General features: G+C 45.2%; 1 protein-coding gene across 1 annotated transcript in view; it reads right to left on the bottom strand.

Moving 5' to 3' along the window:
- URB1 (URB1 ribosome biogenesis factor) overlaps positions 1 to 15281 on the bottom strand; it is a 703763-nt gene that overhangs the window by 141205 nt on the left and 547277 nt on the right. Inside the window, exon 32 of the mRNA XM_078658408.1 lies at positions 3128 to 3239. Within this exon, the coding sequence (XP_078514534.1) occupies positions 3128 to 3239 (112 nt within the window). The remainder of the gene's footprint in view (positions 1 to 3127; positions 3240 to 15281) is intronic.

Genomic DNA, 15281 nt, shown 5'->3' with positions numbered 1-15281 from the left:
CGCCCAGGAAGGGACGGTGGAGTGGCATATAAGCACCAGTCATCAACATCAGCTTTTTTCTTGCCTCGGTCCCCACCCTCGGATGCAGAGGTACCCGTGTGCTGATCTCCAGTTTGGTACCTTTTTAGAAGTGAAAAAGTGACTAATGCACAGAACGGGGAGGCGGGAGGGCAGAGAGGAATTTGCGGTAAAGTGAGTATCCAATAGAAAGAGTCTTACCAAAGGTAAGTAACTTGTTCTTCTGATGAACATTTCTAAACACATATTCCTCAGCTTAAAAATAGATACCAAAGCAGTGCCTGCCAAGGTGGTGGGGGGTGTGGAAATGCACAAATTTAAAACTCCTGCTGGACCAAACAGGTAAAATGCCCTTTCCGTTAGTCCTGGCTGTCAATGCAGTAGTGTTTCATGAACATTTACACTGATGTCCACGCAGTGGAAACTGCCTTAGCCCTGGTGGAATAGACCCTCATGGTCAGTGCATACCAGATCTTAGTGCAAAGGAATATCCACCTTTACAAAGACCTTTTTTTTGCCCTTTTTAGCCGCACAGACACCACAAAAAGCTGATCATCCACCCAATCGATATGAAGCTCAAGGCTCTCATGGAGTCCAGCCGATGGAGTCTTCCCCTCTTTCAAAGGGTGGGCGGAGCAAAGAACATTGGGAGAGTGATGGATTGCCCAACATAAAAAGGAATCACGACCTTTGACAAAAAAGGCAGCCCGAGTCCTCAACACTACTTAACCTGGGGAAAAGGTGGTGTAAGGAGGCTTCACCAAGAGAGCCCGCAGTTCACTCATGGGACAATATGAAGTCTTACATCTAGGAATACTTTTTTAGAGGTCAGCTGTGCACAAGAGGACAGCGAGGACTCAACTGAGATCCCACTGTAGCATCACAAAGGGTACTGCCTTGCAGGGTAAAAAAGCCTAAGGAATGCACTGTAGTCCAGTTTTATTTGAAACGTTCCAATGTGGGATCTTCCTTCTCTTCAAATAGAAGTGATCCATCAAATGGCATATCCATCAGTGAGGATAGCACGTCCCCACAGAAGCCTGTGGATCTCATCCCTACCTGACACAGAAACAACACACCAGTGTCAACTGCTCTGTCTTAGCCGTCAATAGTGTCTAGTCCAGAATGGATAATGCCCTCAACATTCTGGATGGCTGGTCAGAAATACCTCAGGGAATTCTGGTAAGAGCTCGCTAACTATGTCCTACAAGTGTGGGAATATCTCCTGAGCAACAAGCTGGCATTGACTGGCTGGAGGACTAGGCTGGCTGTTAAATCAGTTTCCCGAAAGCTTTCATTCTCTTTGACCTTCTGTCCGAGGGAGTTGGGTGTTGGGAATTAACAGGGGTTCACTGGTCACTAATGGACAGGGACAACACATAGACAATGTGCCCATTAATATATCACTCAGAACTTCACTGAATGGCAGTAAAGGGTCGGAGGAAGTCTGTCCAGGTTGCAAAACTTATGTTAACACACTGGTCTTGACTTCTGTGTGTGGAAGCTGTAACACTATGACCACTGCTGCATGTCTTACCACCAGAGCAAAAGAAGCACACTATTACGCGAATGTTCCAGATGGAGAACAAAACCCATGTTTCCAAGGAGTGTCCAACCCATTGGTCTCCTGCAAATCCTTATAGAGATTGTCTTCATCATAGTTTGGAGTGAAATAATACCTATCATCTCCATTGTCATATCTTACAGCAGTTTGACTCTGAACAGATTTGGAACCACAAGGCAATATCTCCTGGGCAACCAGCTGGCGTTTACTGGCCGGAGGATTAGGCTGTCTGATAAAAACATCAGTTTCCCAAATACTTCCATTCTCTTTGACCCACTTTCTGAGAGGGTGGGTGTTGGGAATTAACTGGGGTACATCTTGCTTGAACTACCAGGCGTTCTGGAATAGGGTGCTGCATCAGAGATTGTCTTCATTATAGTTTGGAGCGAAATAACCCTATCAACAGCATTGTCATATTTTACAGCAGTTGGACTCTGATCAGAGTTGGAACCACAAGGTTGTAAGAGCGCTGGGGTGAGGCTCATAGGTAAGGGCATGTTTCTGTCTGAGTCTGACTGAACTGGGACCAGGTGCATCGCTGCAGCTTTGGGATGAGACCTCAGTCGGGTCGAGGCGAGTTTGACTTGGAGAAGGAAAGAACCATTGGGACAAGATCTTCCTCCACACTGCCATCAAAGGGATCAGTGTGGATTTTGGTGCTAGACTGGAAGTCTGCTCCCGCGGTAGAGCAGAACCGGAGTCGGGACTAGGAGGCTAAGAAGGTTGCCAAGGGTGGAACTGCCTGCAGTACTCTGACTGGAGGCCTCCTTGGGGCCCGAAGGTGTACAGAAGGGAGCCGAAATAGTACCAAGGATTGACAACATGGCCTCTTTGAAGTCCTCAATCTGTTTCCATGTCGCCAATTGAACTAACAGCATCAGGATCAGCTGCAGAATTTGTTCCTCAGCGGGGGACTGGATGCGAGGCCAAGAGGCACTTACTGGAAGACTTGTACTGTAACATAGACCTGATGCTGGAATGTCTCAGAAAGCGGAAATTGGTCCATGCCCTTGACTTTGAGCGGAACTTCTATGGCTTCTTTTGGTGTTGGACGACATACAGCTTTGCTTTCCCTGATTACCTGCAGATGCATAAGAGCACATTCCTCGCTGGAATTGGAGTTGTGCCCTAAACCCAAACACAAGAGCCATACCTCATAGTGGTCTGTCACAGCTGTTTGCAACAGTTTCCATTAAGTTTGAACCCTGTAGTTTTAGGAAAAAAGAACATCTTTCGAGGAAAAAAGCCATCAACTGATGAGGAAAAAGTGGGAACAAGCAAGCTTTGGATCTGTGTCCACAGGTATTACAAAAATTAATATCGACATTCTGGGGTAGTGCTTATATGTGTCAATGAGCCATCGCAATGACCATGTACCACAGTGCAGGAGCTATTCTATTTGAACCTTTCGAATCCAGTCTGGAGAATGGTGATATTCTGAAGGTGAGGAATTTGTGGTTAGAAGTATTCATCAGAAATTAGTAGCCATTAAATCCAGTTAAGCTACAAAACAGAATATAAACAAAGTAAACCCTGATACTTAACCTGGGTTCAAGCACTGCTGGGCCACCTTTGCAACATAGAGTGTTAACGGGAAAGCCAGTCTAAGATTCTGCCGTCTGATGCCATTTTTGAACACATCCATGAGATAAAGCAGCTATGAAATAAAGCAGAAAAATAAAAGCCTGAGCCATTATCATCATTAAGAATTACACACAGGGATCTCTGGTTTTCTTCCAATGTAAAAAAACTGCTTTAGGATACAAGGCAGGAGAAAATGTTTTGCCAAGATAACAAGCATGTTTAATCGTGGTAAATACATCTTTGGGTGAGCTTAAAGGGTATTCAAAACAAAATTAGTTTGAAGTAAAAACATTTTAAAACCTTTGTTTTATTGGCATTGTTTGTAAGAATATTTAATACTACAAGACCATATTGAAGACTCTTGTGCCATGAACAAACACCTACACATACATATGCAGAGGCCAAGATTCACAAGAACAACATCTTACCATGGTTTGGACTCTGTGAAATGGAAACAGACTTTCCAGTGGTATTCTTAGGGACAGAATAACATCTCAAAAGCACAGTTACCTTGCTTAAACAGAAACACAGAGGTATCAAAAAGACACCAGGGAATAGCGCTTGATTGTGTTAGAAGGTGGGAACTGATGGACATGCCATCAAAGCAATAAAACAATCAATGCACAGCTAAATATAGTAACAACATCAAACAGTAGGTAAAAACTCTTTGTAACCAAGTTCATGTAAAGGTGGCTTCCTCAACCTTTTTAACATTGACTTTTTTTTACCCAAGAAACAAGATAGAGTACAATTGCCTGGTCCTCACAGTCAACCAACTCCCCCTGATGTATTGCTTGTTCCTCAGTCGAGCAGTTTAGCAGAGCACACGTGGAAAAAACATAAGAGTCACTCTCTTGTTTTATAGTCCAATGCAGGACTCTGTTGTGTGAGAAACACCCTGAAAAATCAACAGCAGCTCAATTTCTCCCCAAGATAACCTGGTCGCCAATTTAAAGCTCATAGGCAGCGGGTGTCAATGGGTCCCTAAGCAATCCTCAGGAAAGAGTCTTATAATTTTTAATCATCCCTCTGCCCACGAGCCCCACAATTCAATATTAGCTGTGCTTATACTCTGAGGTTCTCCAGTCTTCCCTCAACTGCCACAATAAAAGACATATCACAGTCAGTTGCTGAACTATTAGTCTCCTTCTGAATTGAAAATGTAGAGTCGAGATTCCCAACTCTGGATTCTAGTGTCTCTATGGCCACCTCAACAACTGCAACACTAGATTTCAAGGCCACCATCCTGTCCTTCACTGCAAGCATGGTGATCTATGACTCATCCAGCTTCTTTTGGAGTCTGTTGAAGGATGCAATAAGAGGATGTTCTCCCTAAGAAAGACATAAGAGGACACTTTCAGCAGGCCACTCCACAATAAAAGCGTGTGATATGGAGTGAAAACTACAGCTGTTGTCCCAGACTTCTTTGTTGCTGCAGGATCTTCTGGAGAGGACAGTCATTCTGCCGTGTCCCCATGATTACCCTGTTAATCAGACAAGCAAGTAGTTATGAGACACCTCTCCACTCACCATTAATATAAACTTCACTTTCGGATCCCAAGGCTGCCATCCTGCATTGCTCACAGCTTGCAACAGCACGACTCTATACATAAAACAACCGAGGTGTACACATTGAACCCACTGGTACAGATATGCCAATTTGCAAGTAGCGTACTCATGCTTCTGTGCAAAGACACTTGGCGGGTGTCCTACTTGGGAAGTTTAATGGCCAAGAACAGATGCATACTGGGTAAGTAGCATTTTCCATTTGAGGCATGTGAGCTGTAGATCACATGCTTGTGCATAGACTGTACAGCAGTCGCTCCTAAGCGGTTGCTATCCTGTAGCTCATGGAGTTGTCTGAAACAGCGTCCTAAATACTGCCTGGCCCACATTAGCTTGTTGTCTGGCTAACACATCTACACAATTATGCTTGGTGAAAGTGTGTGGTGAGGACCACGTTGCAGCTTTGCAGATGTCAGTAGTCAGTAATAGGGATGTTCCTTAAGAAAGCCATAGTAGCCCCTAGCTTACGAGTGGAAATAGCCTCGGGGGGGAAGGGAGGGGGGAATGGGGGGTATTGTTAGAGTCCTTTTGGCTCTTTCATTGCAAATTTGAATGCAATTAACCATCCACCTAGCAATACCTGATTTGGATATAGGATTGCCCTGCCCTGGTGAGGTGCTGCAAAAGCGACAAAGAGTTGTTTGGTCTTACAAAAAGATTTAGTTCTTTCAGTGTAATACAACAGTGCTCTACTAACATCCAATGTGTGTAGAGCTCGTTCTGCAACAGAGTCTGGTTGCAGGGGGGGGGGGGGGGGGGGGGGGGGGTCGGGGGGAACAGGTAACTCAACCAACTGATTTATGTGAAATGCAGATGTTAGGTAGCAATTTGGGATTGGTACCAAGAACCACTTTATCATTGTGTAGCTGGAAAAAAGGTTCTTCTATGCTTAGTGCCTGAAGTTCGCCCACTCTCCGTAATGAAGTGATTGCAATGAGGAAAGCTGTTTTTCAAGTAAGGAATTGTAGTTCACATTTGTGCATGGGTTCAAATGGTGGGCCCATTAACCTTCTGAGGACTACATCAAGATCCCAGACTGGGGCAGGTGGAATTCTTGGTGGTATAACTCTTTTTAGTCCTTCCATAAATGCTTTAATTAAAGGCACCCTAAAGAGGGATAAATGTTGTCTATTTTGAAGATAGGCTGCAATTGCATCGAGATGCAGTCTGATGGATGAATATGCCAATGATGACTGCTGCAAATGTAAGAGGTAGCAGATAATGTGTTGTATGGAAGCATCAAGAGGGTTGATCTTATTGTTATTGCAATAGATCACAAATCGTTTCCATTTGGCTGCGTAACAGGCTCTTGTGGTAGGCCTTCTGGCCTCCTTAATAATGTTCATAAAGTCTGGTGGAAGGTTCAGATAACCAAACTCTATGACTTCAGGAGCCAGATCACGAGGTTCATTGTTTGGGATCTGGGTGTTTGATTTTTCCATGGCTCTGTGTTAATAGACTAGGAGTTAAATGTAATTTTTGATGTGGTTCCACAGAGAGTTCCAACAGGGTTGTGAACCAGGGTTGATGTGCCCATGTTGGAGCAACTAGCATTAGTGTGATAGAGGTTTGCCTAAGTTTCTGAACCACTAATGGAATGCGTGGGAGAGGTGGAAAAGCGTAAGCAAATATCCCTGACCAGTTCATCCATAGAGCTTTGCCTTTGGATAATGGGTGTGGATACCTGGAGGCGAAGTTTTGGCATTTTGAGTTTTGGGGTGTTGCAAACAGGTGTATGTGAGGGACTCCCCAACCTTGAAAGTAAGGGTGGAGAACTTGAAGGTGAAGTTCCCATTCATGTATTTGATACCTCTGCCTGCTGAGGAGGTCCGCAATCTGGTTGTTGACACCTGGGAGGAGTTCCGCTAGGAGATAGATATTGTGGTGAATAGCCCACTTCCAGATGTGTTGGGTTAAACGGGACAGTTTGAGAGAGTGTGTGTCCCCAGTTTCTGTATGTAATACATAGCTGTTATGTTGTCGGTTCAAAACAAGACAGTTTTGCCAGACAGGTGACCTTGAAAGGCTTTGAGAGCTAGAAAGATTGCCATTAGCTCCAAATTATTGTTGTGGAGCAACCTTTGCTGTTGGGTCCACAGACCTTGCACTGTGTGTTGTTGGAGATGAGCTCCCAAGCCAGTTAGTGACGCGTCCGCTGCTAATATTATCTGTGGAACCGGGTCTATGAACGGCCATTCTTTCGACAAATCTTGTGTGTTCAACCACTGCAGAGAGCGATGAGTACGGCCGCTTACCAACACTAGATCGGTGAATAGACCTTGTGACTGGTTCCACTGACTGGCTAAGCATTCTTGAAGTTAATGCACGTGCAACCTGGCATGCGGAACGTTCATGATGCAAGACGCCATCATTCCCAACAGCTGCATAAAAACTTGAGCTGGAAGTGACTGATTGGCTTGAAACTGGAGAATCAACGCCTGCATGTTTCAAATTCTGTTTGCATTGGAAAACGCCAGAGCCCTTTGAGTATCTAAGGTGGCTCCTAGGTAGTTCTGAGTTTTGGCTGGCTGAAGATGTGATTTTAACACACTAACCCCAGTTAGTGAAGTAACTGAATGGTTACAGAAGTGTGCGTGCGGCATTGTTGATATGTGCCGGCTTTGGTGAGCCAATCGTCCAGGAATGGGAAGTCATGAATGCTGTGTCTTCTTAGATGAGCAGCTACTACCGCCAGACACTTTGTGAAGACTCTGGGGGCAGTGGTGACTCCGAATGGAAGTACCTTGAATTGGTAATGTTGACCTGCTACCACAAACCTGAGTAATTTGCGGTGAGCTGGGTGGATTGGAAGATGAAAGTATGGGTCCTTTAAGTCCAGAGTGGACAGAAAGTTGTCTTTTTGCAAAAGAAGTAGTCCCCCTTGAAGTGTTACAATGTGAAAATGGTCTGATTGTATGCAAAAAATTAGTGCTTTGAGATCTAATATTGGTCTGAGAGAGCCGTCCTTTTTTTTGGAATTAGGAAGTAAAAGGAATACACGCCCGACCTTTGATGTTTTGGTGGTACGGGCTCTATGGCTCCTCTTCCTATAAGGGATTGTACCTCTTGTTTGAGAAGGTGTAGGTGATCCGGTGAAAGTTTGTGTGACTTTGGAGGAATGTTTGGAGGAGTGTTGATGGCTCCAGGTAGTAAACAGAATGGATAATTTGGAGAAGCCACTTGTCTGTTGTTATTGACTGCCACTTTGGTAGAAATTGTGACAGTCTTCCCCCCACAGGTGTTAAGTGGTCGGGGGAACTGTGGGCAAGTCACTGTTTTGTATTAGAGGGGGAGGTGTGTGTGCTGGAACCTCTACCTCTGTCCTTGCCGTTGTTTCCTCTATAACCACCCCTGAAGTAAGTCTTGGAACCCGAGGGTTGGTTATTGCCCTTATATGTGGATGCGGTGTCCGAGGACATGGTTTTGGACCCTGTTCGATAAAATGAGCGTCGAAAGGAACCACTGCCTTGTTGAGACTGAAGGGCTCCCATTGATTTAGCCACTTCTGTATCTTTCTTCATCTTCTCAAGTGAAGAATCTACCACCAGCTCAAATAGGTGTTCTTTATCGAATGGTGTGTTTAATATATAGGTTTGAACCTTTGGTTTGAATCCTGATATACGTAACCAGGCATGCCTTCTTAAAAGGACACTAGTGTTCACCGCTCTGGCCGATGTATCAGCTGCATCTAGGGAGCACCTAATTTGATTGTTGGAAATTAGTTGCCCCTCACATTCCAGGTCTTGCGATTTATGTTCTTAGGGTAAAAATTGGATAAGTTGTTCCATTTCGTCCCAATGCGCACAGTCATATCTGGCTAACAACGCTTGTGTGTTAGATATGCGCCTGAAGTTAGCTGCCTGGGAGGCTATTCTCATCCCTGAAGCGTCCAGGAGCTTTGACTCTTTATCTGTGGGTGGTGCGTCTCCAGTAGTCTGGGAGTTTGCCCTCTTGCGCACATTAGAAACAACTAATGAGACTAGGGGCAATTGTCCTCTTATGTAGACTGGATCAGATGGTGCAGGTTTGTATTTCTTTTCCACCCTGGGGGTAAGGATACATGCCTTGACGGGATCCTCAAATATATCGTCTACGGGTCTGGTCATTCCTTTAAGAATGGGCAACATATATGTGGATTTTTGTGTATTGTTTATTGTTTCAAAGAGGAAATCCTCTTCAAGGGATTCTTTATGCATGCTGGACTCCATGATAATTAGCCGTCCTGCCTAGCAATTAAATATATCCTACACTGTCATCTGGTGGAGAGGGCCTGGTAGAGTATAGGTCAGGGTCATTGTGGGTGAGTCAGTGATAAAATCATCCCAGTCATCTATAGGTGCAGGTTGATTGTCATCACCATTATCATCCCTGTCCCCATCACCCTGATTGTCAGGTATACATGGTGGTGAGTGCTCAGGTGAAGTGGGCACAGACAGAGGCTAAGGTAAAGGTGGAGAAGGAGGAGGGGAAGGATTTGTCCCAACAGTTCTCTTCTTTAATGGAATATGGCATTCCTCTTCAGTAGTAGCCCATCTTTTTAAAGTCACTTTGGTAGTAACGTGGCCACTTTTTGGATGTATGACCAAAATCTTCTGTTTCGGGTCCGGTTTTTCGAGCGGATCACCGAGACAATGCTTCTTAGGTGATTTTGCTGTATCAGTCTGTTTCTGTGAAGAAATTTTCGGTGCCGATGATTTTTGGGCTGGTGTTTTCCGTTCCGATTTCCTTTTCGGTGCCGAGTGGTGATGATCAGAGCTGGACTTGGTCTTCGATCCCGAAGCCTTTGGCTCGGTGCCCGACTTGGAATGGGGATTTTCGGAGCCGGAGGGCTTTTGGGTAGGCTTTGGACAGAGCTTAAAGGAGAGGCGTCGGAAGCGTGGTCTCATGCTGACAGGGGCCCGAGGGCGTGAGTTGGTCCAGAGCCTTCTTTTTAGCAGGTTGGCTTGGGAGTCAGGGTGAAGAGGGGACTGTACTTACAGTATGTTGTCCATGCAGGATGTCATCATCCTTGTCGGAGCACTCCTCCGAAACGGAAATGGGATCCTGCTCTTCCTCGGCCCTAACTGCGTCGCCAGCTTCTTCTTCACATTCAGGTCCGAAGAGGTCCAGAATGGAGTCTGTGCGTTGGCTCTGCATGTCGCTTCGTTGAGCCAGACGGTCGTGAAGTGTCTTCTTGGAACAGAAAGCCTTACACGCGTCGCAGTCCTGTTCTTTGCGTTCTGGTGACAAACACAGGTTGCACACTTCGTGTGAGTCGGTGCCCGGGTATTTCGTGTGGCACCGAGGGCAGTTAAAGGGGGTTCGTTCCATCAACTGCAAGTCGGATGGAGGCAGTTAGGCCCAACGGCCCACCACGAGCTTTCCGATCGAAAAGGGTTTTTTCTAAACACACGATACTTGAATAGAGTAAGCGATCAGAAACAATATCGTTGAAGTTGAGTCGTCACTCCTTGAGGGAAACCTCAGGATCGGTGTCGGATTGGTGTTGAAGCGGAGCGCAGCGAGTAACATGCAAACCCGATGGCGGAAAAAAAAATCCTAAGATGGAATCGATGACCATGCGCACTATCACCGAAAGGAGGAGTCACCTACCTCATGACTACAAAGACTTCTTCAAAGAAAAACAAAGTGCAAACATACCGGGCCCAACACTAGATGGCGATATATGCACATGCATGTGATCTACAGCTCACATGCGCCGAATCGAAGTTTTAGCTGTGTGTGTAATAGAAGATATACCACCAGTAGTTGCAGCTAGCTAGTCATTCGAAACTTAACCTGTCCCAATCAGCAAACAGGAAATGAACAGGTCACTAACCAAAACAGTGAACAAAAATGTGGACCCCCCATGAAAATGAAGAAAAATCATACAAATGTAGTTGATGGTTCCTTGAAAACCGGACACATATTTGGTGAAACAAAACCCACCCATCTGAATTGTCAGACAGCCTTAAATTGTTTTCATCTAAATACTGCAATTAGTAAGAAAAAGATACAGCCAAGGATCCACCCTAGTTAAAAATTACCCACTATATGCACCTTATTCACACCACCACACCGTTATCAAAGTGATCTACCTGCGCAACAAAACTAGGGAGCACAGTTGTGAAATGCATAGCTATGCATACTTTTACTAGCAAATGTATGCCCTGAAACCTCAGGAGCCAGGTATGTACCCGCAGAACTGGTTTGGTAATCTAGCAGGTGCGCCCTGGCACAACTCACAGTTAAAATTTAGTTCATCCTCTGATGAACCAATAGTGAGAGGTGAGAAACATTGAACTGAAAAGTAAAATCCCCAAAGTGGTGTTATTTATAGTAACTCCAGTTATCATGATATAAGAGAGTGATGGTTCATACTAAGTCACTAGATATGTTCTTCACACGGGAGTGAAGCAAGAATACTAGGGAATTTTACTCAACACAGAGAATCACCCTTCAAAAAGTACAAGTCTGTTCAGATGAGAAAATGACAGGACTAAGATTCCAAATCAAAATGTTTATCTCTTTATCTCTGTGACAGGGAGGTCAAGGCGTGATAGACTGAGAAAAACGGTATTGGCATCACTACTGGCAGTAGTCAATCAATGGATACATTTGGGGAAGCAGGACCCATTGTTATGAACAGAGAAACAGGCAGCAGTGGTAGGCAATGTGGAGATCTGCTATTCGAAGGAAAACTCCTGAAATCAACACTATGACCAACTAGGTGGGTTGGATTAGAGGGATGTTGGCAAAGAGCAGGCAAGTTTAATGAATGGCTGGAAGAACAAGTTATTTACCTTCTGTAATGCCTTCTCTGCTAGAAACTCTATCTAACTGCATATTCCTTACCTTAGAATATCCCCAGACGTCAGAATGGACCCGAAAACATTTTGAGCAGTACCTCTGTGCACCAGTAGGTAGCGTTGTTTGGCTCTGCGTCAGCCATAACAGAAGTGGCGTGCACAGTGCCTATATACGCGCCACCCTAGAATGCTTACCTCCGTTACTTTTTGCGACCTTTGTATGCTAGAACCGCAGAGCCACGAAGGTTGCTTATGTGTTGGTGTGCAGCACTAAGGACCTCATAAGAATGACCTACATTGAGAAAAACGTTCGCAGAGTGGGGAAGATTGGTAAGGAATCTTCTTGCTCTGCTTCTTTTTGTGGGACTTACCCTAACCATGACGAGTCAGTGGTTCCGGAACCTTCCATACTTCAATCATCTTGATTGTCATTGGGTTGTCTGACATCAGGCATCGAGGACCTTCAGGGAGCATGGCTGCAACGCCTTCAGGTGCATTGCGCTGCAGTTCTTGCAGGCCTTGACATCATGGTCCCACTCCAAACACCACAGACACACCAAGTGTGGTCTGTTACAGACATCTGCCTTTGACAGACACCACATGGTTTGAAATCTACTGGTTTTTGAGGAAACATACCTAGCACACTAGGAGATATCTCGAAAAGGGTTTGACAAAATGTCTAGAAAAAGTTAATAAAAAAGTGACTGTAAGTAGCTCTATACAGATCTGCGCTGACTGGCGCAGAGAGATGAGAACTGAAGTCAGCACACTATGGTGGCGCCTATACAGGCACTGCACACGTCAATTTTGGCGGGTACGACTTAGCCAACGACGATGTGGAGGCCAACGAAACCACCAACCAGAGCACACAGGTACTGCTCAAAATGTTTCTGGATGCAGTCCGATGCCTGGGGATCATTCCATGGTAAAGAATCTCCCGCTATCCCTGCGGTCCTCACTATAGGGGGTACTAAAAGTTGGAGAGTTACTAAAAGTGATGGAGAAAAAGAGACATGGAGATTAAGATGGGAGTGAAATATTTTGCAGGGATCCAGAAACAATTTGATGTTCTCAGTTGTACAGCTTACTAGCATCTGTAGTTAATCAGTTAAGGAGGGTAATTCAGGAAAATAACGAAAGAGTTCTATAGAACTACCAACTAGAGAAGCAGAAATATGATAGAAACTGACAACAAAGTCAACATCTAAAATTCATGAGATTTTGAAATCCTCTTGTTAGACGATCTAGTTGCCTCTAATAAATGTAAGTGAAAACACTGTATAAAACTGCAGATGGCTTAGCAGGAAAGCCCTGATGTTCACAAGATATGTGCTCATCATCACTAAACTAGGACGGGTACCCTTAAATCACTTATAGAAGCAATCACAAATGCTTTACAGTATTTACAATAGGTCTGATGAAGGACCCAGATGTGGGCTGTGAAGGAAATATAATAGGCTGTGAGAGAGTATCCTCTGTTAAGACATTCTGGCGTGAAGTGCTTTAGGAACTGATGCTCAGTGCATGGCCAAAGTTTTATATACTGTGGTTTGTGGATTAATGGGATATGATAAACTGGCACATGTAAACTGGGAGATGGGAATACAATAAAAGGGGGACTCGTGGAACAAACAGAGTGCTAGCCAGGAAATCTTACAAGAAAGATTGGGAGTGAGAGATTGCCAAAGTGAGAGACACTCTGGAGGGGGATGTTCAATGACACCTTAGGTCCAAGTGGAGAGGGAAGGAACTACGATCCACAGTCATTCTGAAACATACAGACAAATAATTGATAAGCTTATATTGAATATTATGAACATCTGGGGGTTAGCTAGGTCCAAGATGGCGGATTGACACCGCTAGTTCGGAGAACGGCTGCTGGAGGGTCCGGTCATGATTGCTGCGGCCCATGCCTTCTAACTGGCCGGCGGCTAAACTAAAGTAAACTTCAATACTTCCAATTGAGGATACCTCTGATATTGGACGAAGGAGAGCTAGTGTGTGGCGGTTGACTGAGAACCGGCTGAGAAGCGGCGGAGCGGACTGCTTCGGTCCGCCCGGCTTCCGCGTTTTACCCTGCAATTCGAGGGGCTGGACGGTGCGGTTTCCCTGTCTTCTGTTTTTTCGGAGCAGGGTTGATCGGAGGTGGATGCTGCGGTTGATTGAGAACATGCTGAGGGGGCTGCTCCGGTCCGTCCGGCATCCACGTTTTATCCCTGCAGTTTCGAGTGGCTGGACGGTGCTCGGCTGGCTTGGACTGCCTGCTCACAGAGGGTCGAGTCCATCACCGTCAGCAGAATCGTATGCAATGGCGCCAAAGAATCAAACAAGGAATACTCGAACGACGAAGGGACTGAATGTCGGAACGGATACTGCTACGGTATCTGCGGCAGCAGCAGCAGGAATCGCTTCGGAGACTTCAGAATTGCCGATATTGGACGCTGAAAAGAAAAACATGGGCAGACAGGAGAAACCGGGACCAGGATCAACTGTTAGTAAGCCGCTTCTTCGTTTGCCACTGTTTACCAAGCCTAGTCCGCCACTTGATAACATATTAAATTTAACTGCTTCAGGACCCGGTATCACTGATGCTTATGTGTTGTCAGATATCTCTGGTTTAGCGGGCAACACTGATACTAATTCAGCTAGCGGTGAGGGTAATGTAACTGTGAAAACTACTGTTACAGATGCACCTGCTGTCTCTAAAAAAGCTGCTACCACTTCTAAGACTGTTGCTGGATTGAATAAAACACCGACAAAAGACTGCGCTTCTAGTACGGATACCCAGGTGCAATCAGAGGTTAATATTACTTATACGCCATCAGTATCAGTATCAGTGACACCGTTAAACTCTCGTGATAAATTGTTGCTGGGAGGAGAAGAGATAATAAGGAAAGTTGAGAAAACAACGGGGGCAGGAGAGGAGATAACAAGGGAAGTAGAGGAGACAGTGGAGACTGAGGGAGTAGAGCACGTGGAGGGGACAGAAACGGCAGAAACTGATGAGGAATATAGTGATTTTCACGACCCAGGCAATGGTACTCCTTCTAGCTCAATTAAAGATAAAGCCACTAGTATAAAAAAGGGGAGGGCCAAGGTTAAGAACAAGGTGAAGAAGATTATTAATAAATCAAAGTTTACTACCACAAAGGTGACAGCAGAGAACAGCCCCATTAGGAAATGGGTACAGGCTAAAGGTGGCGTAAAATCTATGGCACTAAGACTCTCAGGAAACAGCCCTACTGAGGTAGTTGCTACACCGGGGGAAATGAACTGTCCCAGTGAGATGGCAAATATAACTGTTTCCAAAGATTCAACTAGGGGTGCGGTGGAAGTACTTAATCTATCCCCAAACGGTGACTCAACTCCTATAGTGGCTCCAACGGATGTTTCGGCTACGACCACCACCCCAAAAGAAATTCCCTCCCCTGTTTTACAGGCAGTAACAACTGGGACAGCATTTGTACCAACCTCAGCATCAGTATTGGTCGAGGCGGCTGCAATGGCAGCTATAATAAAAGATCCTGGCTCTACTTTAACAGGAGCAATTAGCACCAGGGATATATCTCTTCTAAATGCCTCTCAGATCAACACAACTCGTGAGTGGAATTTGCAAGGGGAGGTATCCTCATCATTTCAGATGATCTTACAGTTGCTTAATGAGCAAAAGCACGAAGCACAAGCTCACTATAAACAGATGAGGGAGGACAGCAGTAAAACTCCATCTTCGCTGCATGAGCTGGCTTGCAAATTAGGGGCTA

Source organism: Lissotriton helveticus, chromosome 8 (assembly GCF_964261635.1).
Source record: "Lissotriton helveticus chromosome 8, aLisHel1.1, whole genome shotgun sequence".
NCBI lineage: Eukaryota > Metazoa > Chordata > Amphibia > Caudata > Salamandridae > Lissotriton > Lissotriton helveticus.
This window is presented reverse-complemented; position numbering and strand designations above follow the sequence as displayed.